The sequence below is a fragment of the Cyprinus carpio genome, chromosome A25 (assembly GCF_018340385.1).
Source record: "Cyprinus carpio isolate SPL01 chromosome A25, ASM1834038v1, whole genome shotgun sequence".
NCBI classification, from domain to species: domain Eukaryota; kingdom Metazoa; phylum Chordata; class Actinopteri; order Cypriniformes; family Cyprinidae; genus Cyprinus; species Cyprinus carpio.
In genome coordinates this window covers 14,925,604-14,939,776 of record NC_056596.1, presented here as the reverse complement: position 1 = coordinate 14,939,776, position 14,173 = coordinate 14,925,604, and the positions used below count along the sequence as shown (strand labels likewise).

The 14,173-nt window shown below is 36.1% G+C and overlaps 1 protein-coding gene across 4 annotated transcripts in view; it reads left to right on the top strand.

The window, feature by feature from the left end:
- LOC109053382 (dual specificity protein phosphatase 8-like) overlaps positions 1-14,173 on the top strand; it is a 48,684-nt gene that overhangs the window by 28,413 nt on the left and 6,098 nt on the right. Inside the window, exon 1 of one of the 4 annotated variants that reach the window (XM_042715689.1) lies at positions 11,466-12,218. The exons of the other annotated variants lie outside the window; for them this stretch is intronic. Within the exon in view, the coding sequence (XP_042571623.1) occupies positions 12,101-12,218 (118 nt within the window). The 5' untranslated portion in view covers positions 11,466-12,100. Of the gene's footprint in view, positions 1-11,465; positions 12,219-14,173 lie in introns of those variants that run through there. 4 annotated transcript variants of the gene reach the window in all.

The following is a 14,173-nucleotide window of genomic DNA, read 5'->3' as shown; positions in this document are numbered from 1 at the left end:
TTTTCATGTCAAGTCAATGTTAGTTCATATTGCAAAATATCATGTGGTGCAACTCCCCAAAACTGTAATAATACTTATGAATGAACAATTAATGATCTTCATTTTGAAACTTTTTACTTTGAAAAATATATTCAGAAACATTTTGGAAAATAATGATTAAGATGTGCGCGCTCAGATGTATTCAAGGTGTAAAGAAAATATGTTTTTTTACTTGGTTACACCACATGACTTTTTAAATTTCATTAAAAAAATATAGAGAGGAATTATTTTTTTTTTTTTTAAATAGTGTAAAACATTTTCAAATCCATATGAAACCAACAGAAATGCAAAAAGTCATTTTGTAACTCGTATTTTAAGCTTCCTGATGCTCTAAAATTGGTCGTATTCCACTCAAAAATGATGAATAAAATGTACCATCAATAGTTAACTCGGCAAAAGTGGGAGGAATTTAGCAGAAAGTAGCAAATTATGCTCAATTAGAAGATGAAAGTTTTAGCTTGGCAAGGACCAGAGCGCGGCTGTTCCTACCCCCTTTGTATTTAGCTGCTTTTGGAGCTGAATTCAGCTTTGTCTCACTCCCAGCTCTTATTATGCAACTGGGCGTTTCTTGCTGAAATGTTTGTGTGTTCGCCAAAATGAGGTAATAAACAGGTGGTGACACATTCGCTTTAAAACATTATCAATATATCCTTTCACTGTAAGCCTGCCCTCAACATTACATTCTCTCTCAGACTCCAGACTCACCACAGTCAGCCAAAGCTCCAATTTTACCGCTGTTTCCACGCCCAGTTGAGGTAAAGGACAGGAGGGCATTCATGATTTAAACCAGCAAAGAAAAAAGTCTGACAGACTTATGTGAAAAAATGTTTCCTATTATATTTGCTTGAATTTAACTATTGTAAGCCCTGATTATAACAGAAAAGACGACCATTTTTTTTAGCCTAAACATTCAGCAAAATTTCAAGATGCATTTTTAAACATAAATATACAGTCAATGATCCAACTATGATGTCAGTCTTGTCAGTGAAATCATTAACAAAAATCCCACTTTTTAATAGTTAGACTGGATCAGTGTTACAATTTTAGTTTTGCAACCCTCTGGCCATCCAAAATGTAGATGAGTTTGTTTCTTTATTTGAACAGATTTAGAGAAATGTAGCTTTCCATCACTTGCTCACCAGTGGATCCTCTGCAGTGAATGGGTGCCATGAGAATGAGGAGCTGATAAAATATCACAATAATCCACAAGTAATTCCAGTTCATCAGTTAATGTCTTGCTGCGTTTGTAAGAAACAAATCCATCATTAAATCATTTTAACTTTAAACCATCAAGTCCATAATCCACGATAGGGCTTTAATTAGAAATGCTTTAGAAAAAAAAAAAAAAAAAAAAAAAAAATATAATATATATATATATATATATATTATATATATATATAGATATATATATATATATATATATATATATAAATATATATATATATATATATATATTTCTCCCTGTTCTGTTCAAATGAAGGAACACACTCATCTACATCTTGGGTGGCCTGAGGGTGAGTGAATTTTCAGTTTTAATTTTTAGCAGAACTATTCTTTATCTAATTTTTGCTTAAACTTAATATGCAGTATTAGTTGAACAGGTTTGTGTTCATGAAGTGTTGATGTTAAGATTTTTTTTTAAGGAAATTATTTGGAGAAAAAGCAAGCGCAAACAGAATTGGGGCACTATGGAAGCCAGATGCAAACCTTCATTTCCCATATAAGCATCAAAGCCCAACATTTGTACTTGTAGAAGTTATTACATATAAATTTAGAAACAAGAAATCTGAATGATGCCTGAAATTGTGCAGCCTATCTAAGAAATGTGTGCTTTTATTTATTTATTTATTTTTTTAATCAATCTGACTCAGTTTTTCCCTGGTAGGTGAAATATGTAATGACAATCCCATAAACTTACTTTAGAACCCAAATCACATATAGAAGGAATATATTGAGACATTTCTCAAACATTTCTCAAGTCCAGCCCTCAAATATTTCTTATGAGGTTCTCAAATATTTTCTCAAAAATGACTTGTATTTGACTTCTATTTGATTGCATGGTGGCTCTTGAATAACTTTATTTATTACATTTTTATCAGGAGTTCAAATTCTTCAGTCTCAAAAAAGTTCCATCTAAGAAAAATCTTAAATCCTACGATTTTATGTTTTTTTTTGTTTGTTTGTTTGTTTGTTTGTTTGTTTTTTATGAGAAAAAAAATCTTTACTTTATTCTTAAGTTAGAAAATAAGAAGAAAATAACAGTTAAGAAGAGTTTAATTCTTAAGAATGTTTCATGAATCCGGGCCCAGAATATCATGCACTTGAATGTGGACTGTTTTTGATTTGGGCCAATAGAAAAACACCTAGCAGCCATCAAGTATACCCTAGCAACCACAAAGCATTATCCTTGAAACCACACAAAACACTCTTGCATTGTGGTGGTGAGTTTTGCACGGACAAGCACCACATTTACTTTGGAAGTTTATTTAGGAGACCGCATGCTGTGAACAATAAAATTCCTTTTCATTCTGTATGAGTTTTTTTCTTCTGTTGAGCACAAAAGAAAATATTTTGAAGAATGTTGATAACCACAGAGTTTTTGGTACCCATTGACATCCATAGTATTTTGGATAGTAAGTGGTTTTTTTTAAGTGTTTTTACCGTCAACTGTACCAACATTTTTTAAAACATCTTTTGTTTTCAGCGACAGATAGAAACTCATACAGGTTTGGAATATCTTGAGGGTGAGTAAATGATGACAGAATTCAAATTTCTGGGTGTGCTTTCCCTTTAATTCCTAGTCATAAAAAGACACACCATGTACAACAGATCGCAAATCACTTTAGATGGTTAACATCTAAAACTTCATCCTGCAGCAGCTTGACTTCCTGTGTCTATGTAACCCGTTTCCATTATCGTCCCAGAGCAGAACGGGAATCCATGTTTCTATTGAAAAAGAGCCAGTGTTGCCATTAGGATGAGGTAAGCTCTCGAGGGACGTTCTTGGTGCTCTGTTATTTTCAACAAACACACACACACTCAACTCTTTCTTTAGCCATATGTCTTTCTGATTAGAGCATGGCTCTATTTTTAGTTCAGGCTCCTGTGGTCATCACATCTGGCGCCAGTCGCCTACTTGAACAGCACACATATACATGCCACAGATTCACATAGGTTGAAAAGATGACCTTTCGGTCTCCACCCTGTACCCTCAACATACACATACACCACTTTGTGGTATGAAGAAATGAGTAGCATTTGTCCTACATATGGCCCGCTGTAAACTTGGCTATAGTTTCTCTGTGTTCTCATAGACCTCAAATTATATGTGTTATGTCAATTCTGAGAAACAAGCTGAAGAAATGAAGTGTCAGTAGGCCGACCAGTGCCAAATACTTTCAGCATGACATGAATTACTACTCCTCTTCTCTCAGCTACTGTCTCCCTCTTTTTTCACCCTTTTCTTGCTTGGTTTACCCACACCCACTTTTCTTTCCATGGATCTGCCTACCATCCAAATTTCCCTTAAAAAATAAAAGCGTTCAGTGCACTTAATTAAATTGAGGAATATTTTTCCACTCTGTGTCTAACATACAGAACCAAAGGGACCATATTCAGCAATTTTTGGAGCATTTTATCTGTTCTTCTTTTATACGATTGGAGATCATTCTTGCAGTACAAATAGTCTTATTAATAGTCGGAATTTAATTTTTCACCTCCCACACAGGGCTGGTTTTGCCACTGTACCTTAAAGACTTCTATGCAAATGACTTGGTATGACTGGTTAACCTCCAAGCGGCAGAATATTTTGTTCAGGGCAGGCCAAGTTTATGATTTATGGAATTATTGTAGCTCAAACAGTAGAGCATGGTGCTAGCAACGTCAGTCCATGGGTTTGATTCCCAGGGAATGCATGAACTAATAAAATATACGTACATGAATGAAATGCAGGTCGCTTTGGAAAACAATGTCACAAAATTTAGCGTCACAACAATTTCTGGGGTTATTACGGCTTACTTTCATAAATGTTTTGTGTAACATAGACCATCTAGTAAGAGCTGTGCAGGTAAACTTCACTCCCCTGATCTCAAGAGGCGCACTAGCAATTGAGAACCAGAGAACCGTAGAACCGGAGGGTTTATATTGGTGCCGTGACCCGGATGGTAGTGAGGTTTGGGGTATGAGTGTAACAGAGGCCAGCTGGTAAGAGCTGGTAAAAGCAGGTAACCCTCACTCCCATGATCTCAAGAGGCACACTAGCAGCTGACGCTAGAGGCTGCGGTCTTTACCATCTTTCTTAGAATGGTGGAGAGTTGGTTCGAATCCCGCCTGGAGCGGGTTGAGTAGAACTGTAGGGGACAATATGGATCACTTTGTTGCTGTTAAATTTATACATTTTAAAAGTGTTTTTTCTAGAATTTCAAAAGTATATGTGTTGTTTGTTGTAAAAAAAAAAACTCTTAAACAATGTTAGGGTTTTGTGGGTGTTCCCAGAATGTTGCTATGATGTTGCTAAGGTAATTCAGAGTCATTTTTAGCCCATTATTATGTGGTTTCTAGGGTTTGTACACTCTAAGAAGAAATTCAGGAAGCCTGTTACATCAACTCAAATGAATGGTTGCAAGTTTTAACTTTTTATTTAAAATGTATAAATATAACTAAACCTTTTAAGTTTCAAACATTATTTTGATGGGTTCTGTTGTAATTTAGACTGATCATTACACCAACTTAATATTGTGTAGTTTATACTCAAATTTCTGCTTTATTTATTTTTATTTTTTTATGTTGTAGTAAGTTAATTAAATTAATCTTGACAATTTTGAAAATCGGGCATTGGATTTCTAATTCCTAACATGCTTTGCATAGGACTGGATAATAAATGTTGGAATATTTTGTGTATTATGTGTTTGCCATTTTGCTGAAGAGTAGATCTTGTAGTTATGTTGTGGGTGGCTGTGTGAATGTATGCAATACATAGACCAAAAGAGCAATGGCTGCGTGAATGCCAGTGCCAAGTAATATGCTCCTTATTCATTACATTTTCCTGCTAATCAAGTTACATTTAACATGTGCTATGAAATGGATCAGATTAACTTGTTCCAGAGTCATAACTGAATTAGTTGGAACAGCTTGTTTTTGTCCTACAACTTTGGTTTGTTTTGGTTTGTTGGTTTAACATAATTTCAGTTGTTGTAACTCAGAAAGATTGATGCAAACTGCATGATTACTTGTTGTGATTTCTTTCAGGAAATGTTCTAGTACTAAATTAGCATGTTAAATAGACATTCCTGGTTCTAATCTCTTCCAAAAGTTTCAAAGGTTTTGGTGGCTCTTCAAGAATGCAAAGAATTCCAGGAAAAGTTTGCAGAACACAGGACATATACATACACAAACAAGTGACGCAACCCGGCACTCATTTCCTGATGGAGGCCCAAAATCCTTCCATTCCATCCTCGGCTAAATTTGGATTTCCAGCAGAGCTTGTAGCCCCTGTGTAGAGAATGTGGGCTTTGTCATAATTCTGCTGTCTTATTGCAAGCATTAATACTCCCTTGCTTTTATCTCTCTCTCTTTATCTCTATTTATCGCTCCATTTTTCTTTTCATCTCCCCCTTTCCTTGCCACATGAAGCACATCCTCCCAGTTGTGTAACCTTCTCTGGAGACCTCCATCCTGGTTTACATGTGGCCAGATGACATCATAGTTCTCCATAGGGGGTTAAGATTGCTTTCTTTTAAGGGGGAAGGGTAGAGGAACAGAGACATTTGTCCATATTAATAGATCAACCCTAGTTTCTCAATCACCCCTTCTTCTTGAGTAAGGAAAGAATGGATAACATAGGAATAATTAATGCATGAAATGTGGTAAAATCTAAATATAATGCAGAGGTGTGGTTTGATGCATGTTCGCCCATATATCAGAACCATCGGTGGAAATTAAAATCATTTTACAGGTCTTGGTCAAATTCAACAAAACGTGTTCAAAATATCATCCGCACAAAGTGTTTGAAGAAAAACATGGCTTAAAAGCCTTAAATGGCTGCTCTAAATGAAATTTGCAGCAATAGTAGTACTATTTATTTAATATTTCATAACCAACTCCAACTGCTGTTCTATTGAAGGGTTCTCCATTGAATTCTCTATTTGTTTTTCTTTCCATATTTGAACTTCTGCCATTACAGCATTAATGTTAAGGTTAGAAAAAGGAAGGAGTGCGACAGTTGGTCAGTAATCTTCTCGGGACGCCTTGTCTTTTTCACAAGTCACAAGTCACATTTCTTGCTTAATCCCATAAGTGTCATCATCCGCTTATGAATCACACAATATTTTTTTAAGCTTTTGGCTGTAAAAACATCCTTGCAAAACATCTGAAAATTCAAATCTGATGTAACTGTCCTCCAAAAGAGTGTCAAAACCGGTTAAAACCGGGTCCTCCTTCGGCTGTCGGTAACATAGCTGAAACATGGCAGACCTTGATTAATGAACTTGACCTTTGACATGTACACTGTTTTAGCCCAGTACTGAGTGATGGCATCCTGTTGAGCCCTTACACTTGGAAGCCTTGAGTCTTTTCAGAACTGAGGGTGATCTAGTTCATAGTCTCTTTAGCATTAATAGTGCTTAACAGGGTTGGAACTACATGGAAACTCTTAAGAGGCAAGCAGTGCTGTTTTATCACCTCATAGCTCAGCTTGTTTTAGGAGATTTGGAGGCATTGATAGAAACATTGAGTCACAGCAATATCACCAACCAAAAGCCATATCCTCTTGTAAGAGGATATGTAGCTTTACAATAAAGCTAGTTGTGTGAAGAAGTTTGAAGAGGAAAAGGTGTTTTACAGCACACTTAATACAGGAACATTTACCCTCAAGCAATCTGAGAAGTGTGTTTCTCAAGAACACAATTGTTCATGGATCACCCTTTGTAGGGTTCAAATCCGCAACTGGTTTTGATCACTTAATTATACCATTTCCTAAATTCTTGAAAGTAGAGCTTCTTTAGTGGCATCTATGGTTCCATGAAGAATCCATGTAAAAAAAATGGTTCTTTTAAGAACTGTTTACTAAAAGGTTCTTTGGGGAACCAAAAATGGTTCATCTATAGAATCATTTTGAAAAAAAAAACAAAAAAACTTTTGGAACCTTTATTCTTATGAGTGTAAGTTTGCCAGATTTGTGGCATTTAAGTGTGTCACCAATCACCATCACGTGTGTGGAAACTCCTACATCTAGAAGCGTTGTGGGCTGCTGTCTAACAGCTGGGATATGTCCGAGTTGACACTTACAATTAAAATAGCAAGTATGCTGTGGCCATGTGTGCCTGATTAAAGCATGTCAACAGGTGGCTGCAACAAAGGATGATGATTTAATAATATTAAAAATAGAGCAGTACATCTGGGGCTGAATGATTTGTGAAAAAAATTATAATAATAAAATTAAAAAAAATTTAAAAATGAAAAATTGTGATTTAAAATGCAAAATGCAAAAAAAAAAAAAAAAAAAAAAAAAAATCCAGGTTTGCTGTGCTTGTTTGTAGGACTGCACAATTTGTCCAAAATGTGTCCAAAATCTTTGGATTATATATTAATTAGATTTTTTTTTTATCTAATTAATTACACAATGTGGTGATTAATTAATCTAATTAACCGCAAATTAAATTTGGCTGTGAGAATACCCCCAAAAGATCAGTCATAATTGTGTTAAATGATAAAATATCAAGTATACATTACAAAGAGTAGCTTTAGAAATGTTTTATTTGATTCAACATAACATTACACATAAATGTTTAGGCTACAATGGCCTAACATAAACTATGAAACATAAAGGGGGATGTCAATGTGTGTGTGTGTGTGTGTGTGTATGTGTGTGTATATGTGTATTTTTGTGTTTTTGTGTATATGTGTGTGTGTTTATGTTTTTTTATTATTATTATTAATATTATTTTATTTATTCTAAATAAGAAAATAAAACTGCCAGTAAGTTGCATTAAATGTCTTTATGAATATTCATTCATTCATTCATTATTCATTCGATTCGTTTCAAACTGCTGATTTATTCAGGAATCAGTAATTGACTCCCTTTATGAATGGCCATTGAATCATTGGTTCACCCCATTCGTTCAAACACGTTGATTCATTCAATAAGAATCAGTGCTGTGTTGCCAGTAACTGTTCTGCTGCAGTAAATTTTCTTAAATAAGAAAATAAAACTGCCAGTAAGTTGCAGTAAAATCTAATAATAAAACTATAATATAACACAATATTAACTTCATATTTAACTACATCACGTTTGTCAACTGTATGAAATGTAAGATGATGTACAGGTCAGGGGTGGGTCCAGTGTGTTTATTGCATTAAAATATTTTAATTGCATTATTTTTCCACAACTAATAAAGTAAATTAACACACTAAAATTAATATGGCTTAATAATAATAATAGTTGTAGTAGTAAATAAAAATATACTAAATAATTAAGTTACTAAATAAAACAAAATATTTTAATATTTCACTGTAAAATAAAACAATTAAGTTCATAAGTTAATAATTGTTACTGTAAAATTGCAATACTAATATTTATAATATTTACTTAATATTTTAATTTCACACAAATGTCAACTTTTATTGGAAAGCTGCAGGGGACCCTTAAATCTTCTCTTTCTTTCTTTCTTTCTTTCTTTCTTTCTTTCTTTCTTTCTTTTTTTTAATTATTTATTTCTTTTTATTTATTCTTTCTTTCTTTCTTTCTTTCTTTCTTTATGGGCACTTGTATTTGTAATACAATACATAATTGTGCCAGATTTAGCCATTCAGGCTAATTTTCATCTGCAGTCCCTGGCAGGTTGATGGTAAATTTCGAAGTCCACAAGTACATAAAGAACAGACCTTCCAGCAAACATAGTAACAAACATAAAAAAAAAAAAAAATTGAGCAAGAAACCACAACTTCAAATTATGAAGACATAAGCCCTTCTTATTACAAGTACGGGAAGATGGTTGGTGCATGTTACATTCCCAAACTCAGAGCAGATGCAGAGATGGTGCTTCACTCGGAAATGTGCAGTGCATATATTTATTTAATAAAACTGCAACCTTTGCAATTTAATAATCACACTAAGCCATATCACAATTTCTGTTTTATTATGATTAATCATTCAGCCCAGCATTAACAAAATATTTATTGCAGTATGGCATGTATCTGCTGTTTCGTTGGCGGTAAATCGATATAGCTTCACATGCGTAGCATGTAATGTCTACGCGCACGTGTTGTTTCTTTCTTTCCATGACTTCATCATGACTTCACTTATGGCTTGTATACATAAGACATCTAGAAGCTTAATCATGCAGTGAGAATTCTCGCTCCTTCGCCCCATATCGTGAGTGTAAATGAGAGATGCCCCATTGGGATCCATTTATATTATATGTATGTCAAACTCCAGTGAAATTTCACACTGTTTCATCACAGACAGGGGGATCTGAACTTACTTAGGCTGATGTACACATGTGAGTGTTGAGTGAATTGAGCTGGCGTTGTGCTCGACTGGAGGCTACCTCACACCTCAGGCATGACAGCTGGGGCCCCGTAAGCATTACATCATTGACTGATGTATGCGCGTATCGCATGTCACTTGTGCTCTGACAACAAGTGCTATCAACGCTAACCCCCTCCTACTCCACACACGCATTCACACAAACATTTCTCTTGCATGCACACACCACCCTCTATTAGATCCCAAAAGTGTTGTATAAATAGTTTCATTATATTGTGGCAACACACCATTGCAGTTGCAGCCAAACTGCATGAATGATGCGGTTCCTCTGCTCCACCTGATAGAGGATCCTGCGGTGTAATGTGTTGTATTGTGAGATGGCTTCTCCCTACTGCACCTTTACGAGCATCATCTTTACCCATTGAGAGGTTTACTACTGATGCATGCAGTAAACATTCAGAAAGTAGTGAATGATGCAATCATACCAGAACTAACCAGCATAAACCAGAGGCTGGACCTGGATGTTCATTCTGGTCCAAACTGGACTTTTCAGCAGGAATGCTTTATGTTCTTATATCATATATATCAGGGTTTCAGCAAGTCCTTAAAGTCTTAAATTTAGTTGTATCAAATTTAAGCCCATAAAAAGAGAAACTCTTAATTATGATTTCAAGAGGTCTTAAATTTGGGGACGGAAAGACCAGAATTGTGACGATTGTCTGAATGTGACGATTAAATGTTGATAGCGTGACCTGCTAGCAAAGAATGCATTTGCATTTTCAATAAGCCCATCTGCTGATTTTGTTCAGACCAAAGTGAAAATCTGCCCATGTTTTTACACTGCAAACAGGCAGAGTTGTAAATGTGAACGGGTGTGTTGACAAGAAGATAATGCATTATATCAAACTAAACAATTAAGACAGTTAAATATATTTGTTATTTAATATAATGATTGATAATTGTTTAAATTAATGTACTTTTGACTCATCCCTTTTCTTAAAAATGGTTTAAAGGCTGAAATTGTGAAGTTTATCATTTTATAAAACTTTTTGTTTTTGTGAAAACCTGTAAATCATGCTTTTTGCAGTCATTTTAAAGTTTAAAATACCATAGACATTGCCCAACACCACTCATATGGTATTATTTTTTATTTTTGCACGTCTTAAAAAAGGTCTTAAAGTCTTAAAGTTGAGCTTAAAAATCCTGTAGATAGCCTGTATATTCTTATGCATTTATCAGGAATTGAACCCATGACCTTAGTTTTGCTAGAGTGATGCAATATGATTTGCACTACAGGGTCATTTTAGGCAATTTACACCTGGTATTAAGATGTGTTTTTGTCGATCCTTTCAGAAATGGACGACGCTAAACATGGATGTAAACAGGGTCTGAAACATTTTGAACTTGTCCACTTTCAACCCCTTCTAGAGGTAGTTCAAAACACATTCGACTGCATTGCTTTCATAGTGTAAACGTTCTTGTGGTCGAATGCATTTAAACAGTCACAAGAGAGCACTTACTCTCTACCTACTGACCTAATTCTTAAACATCACGGGACGTTCTTTTGAAGCACACTAGCCAGACAGGATTTGAACTTTGCGGTTTAAAAAAAAAATTGTTTAAAGCACAATGTTCTCTTTCCATTCCTGATTCTAACACAAACCCACAGTGTTCAGAGCAGAAACACAAAGTAAAGTTGCTATCATTTTCCATTGTTTCCTTCGTATTCATAAGTAAAATATGAATGCTTTTTTTGCAATATAAGATCAAAAGATCAGACGAGACCCGTACACACCCACCCATAGACCTTCCCCTCAAAGAAATCAGGGAAGTGGTTGATAATGCAAAATTCATTTACAGCAGGACTGAATATAATAGACACAGAATTTTAGTTTCCAATTTATTGATTTATCCAACATCTTAAAATTTGCAAAATGTAATGCATTTTATGTTATTGTAAAATGAACGCATTTAGGAAGAGAGAAGATCAAATGTATCTCTGTGTACATATATAAAATGTGTACTTGCAGTGTGTTTGCAGAGGGTTATATTTTTTCATTTTCAGAAAAACATTGAGTGGGCCCCAAAGGTGGCTGCATATTTGCTCGGTGAGTAAGGAATGTGGTTGCATGCCTTACTCATAAGCCAGATTCAGCTCGCACACAGTAAGAGCAAGAGAGAGAGAGACGGGGGGAGACAGAGTGAAAGTAAGCAAGAGAGGAAAGAGACGGGGCAGACTATGCTCACGGCAAATGAGCTCATTCACTCTAAGGTCACAGAGAGAGAGAGAGAGAGAGAGAGAGAGAGAGAGAGAAGGCGGGGAAAGACTTGAACGGAGGCTTTACAACAATAGCGAGTTCTACTTTCAGTTGTTGCCACACAGAATGAGATCGAGGAAGGATCCGTGGCGCTCCTGAGGGAAGACCACACACTTCTTCTGCCCTCGTTTCTGTGAGGAGGAAGCAGTTGTTACTTTTTCTGTGGAGTTTCCCTCCTCAGTGTTTTTTAGGATCTTAATTTTTAAAGCAACATTCGGACATATAGTTCTTGGATTGCGGTTCAGACTGGTTGGTGCGGATGCCCCTAGACGTGGTCATATCCCCTCCAGATAACTGCTTCTGGTCGGGGATCCAGCAAACAGACATGAGGCTCAAAATCAGAGTCCACAAGATGAGAAAAGAACGGAAACTAAGAGGTGTGTAGCATCTGTTGGCACTGTTGGACACGTGTTGGTTTGAAGTTATGCGATATGTTTCATCCTCTTGCTCTTTCTTTACTTTTGTCCCAAATATTTGCAACTGGCTTATGTTAGTATTTTTTTAACCATAAATTTATGTTAAAGACTTAAACATTAACCTATCGTTGCTATAGAGCTTCTATGATTATCTCCTAGAATAGTAGAAATTTAAATGGACGTGCATAAGATTTATTTGATTTGAGTATATTTATTGATGCACTTTCTTTGTGTGTGTTACATTATGCACACATGCAAGTGGAGATCTGAGTTGCGTGTGCATTCTACTGATGTCACCAAGTACAAGTTAAACAGTTGGACTTTGCCAAGCAATTGACTTTTATTCCAGTGACGTCTATATTTTAGTAATGGCTTTAGGGCAGAAATGCAATAATTGTAATAGTTAATGATTCGATGATACAGGGTCCCGGGGTTTAACACTTCTAATCTGTCAAGCATGACAACAAAGCGGCGGGAGTGATGAGGTAGCCACCAACCCCCTGCTGTTTTTTGTGTTCCTCATTGTGCAGCATGCATGTGTGCAATGATGTCATTGGGCCTTTATTGAGATGCTAATGTGTGTGTGTGTGTGTGTGTCATTTTTGTTAGGGACAGATGGGGGCTGCTCCTCAATGGCGTCATGTCTTCTGCATCTGGAGACTTGTGTGTGTGCGTGTGTGTTGATGTGCATTAGTTTCATTCAGTGGTCTGTCAATGCTGCTGGATGTAGAGCCTTGAATGGAAGCCTGTGTGAGAGTGGCTATAGAGCTCAGCTGAAAAGATGAAAAACTGAGGGGCTCCTAAAGATGGAGGTCAGGTGCCACAGGACAATGAACTGATATCAAAGGCTTGAGTTAATGAACTGTGCACTCTGTGTTATTAAACACAAATGCGGCTTGATAGTTCATGGCCATATCTGAAAAATTTAACCTTGTTACCTCGTCGTCTTTGTTGCACAGTAAGGGCTGCAATAGAATTTAGGTATGCATCACACAAATCTCTGGTGACCCGAGCATTGTAGGCTTTGCTCGAGCTATTCACCCTGCAATTCCACATAAATTCTTCCATGATGTTACGGTACCTCTGTACGAGAAAGGTTATTGCACTTTTCTGAGGAACTGAGGTCTGAGGCACGTCAGAGAAGTTGGATGGTGAATGGAGGTTATGTAAGCTTTGGAGAGAGAAAAAAAACATAGAGGAAGTGTGCGAATGGCACATTGCCTTTTCGTCCAGCGTGAGATTGACCCTGGCACACTTCACTTGCTGAAAACACATGTACTCATATACCTAGTGGTTTTAAGAAACGTCACCACTGCCCTCTTACGTAACTGGAGTCTATAAAAGTGACAAATGTTGCCTAAGTCAGTCGTGATTGTAATTTTTAGTGTGTGTCTGTGCATGTGCATATTTATTCGATTTTACAGAGTACATGGGAGAGTCCTATATGTTTGCATCTAGTGAGAACAATAATTTCTTTAAAAATGTGTATTTGAAACACTTTTTAACTTGACTGCTTATGGTGCAAATAATTGTGCATATTTTTGCGGCAGAAGTAAAAGTAGGCGTTCTTTGATTAGCAAGATGTTAAGACAGATACGGAAGCTTATGGTTTCCTTGTAATCCTAACTGTCACCACCACCGCCCAGTTAGAAATGATAGCTGATGACCTCACTCAAGTATTTCCTCTCTTGGCTTTTCAACATTGTGGTGCTGTACTTATTCCTGTTTGTGTTTGTGTTGCTGTGGTCCAATAACACATTTTTTCAAGAAAGCTATATAAAGCACCCCGGTAGATCTTCGAAGCAGGACAATATTCCAGATCCCTAAGCAGATCCTTGAGGAGATCTTGTCCACTTGCTTTTTAAGCTGTAGTCTTGCTTTCACAGATCCCAGATGCCCTTTGAAATCCTTGACCT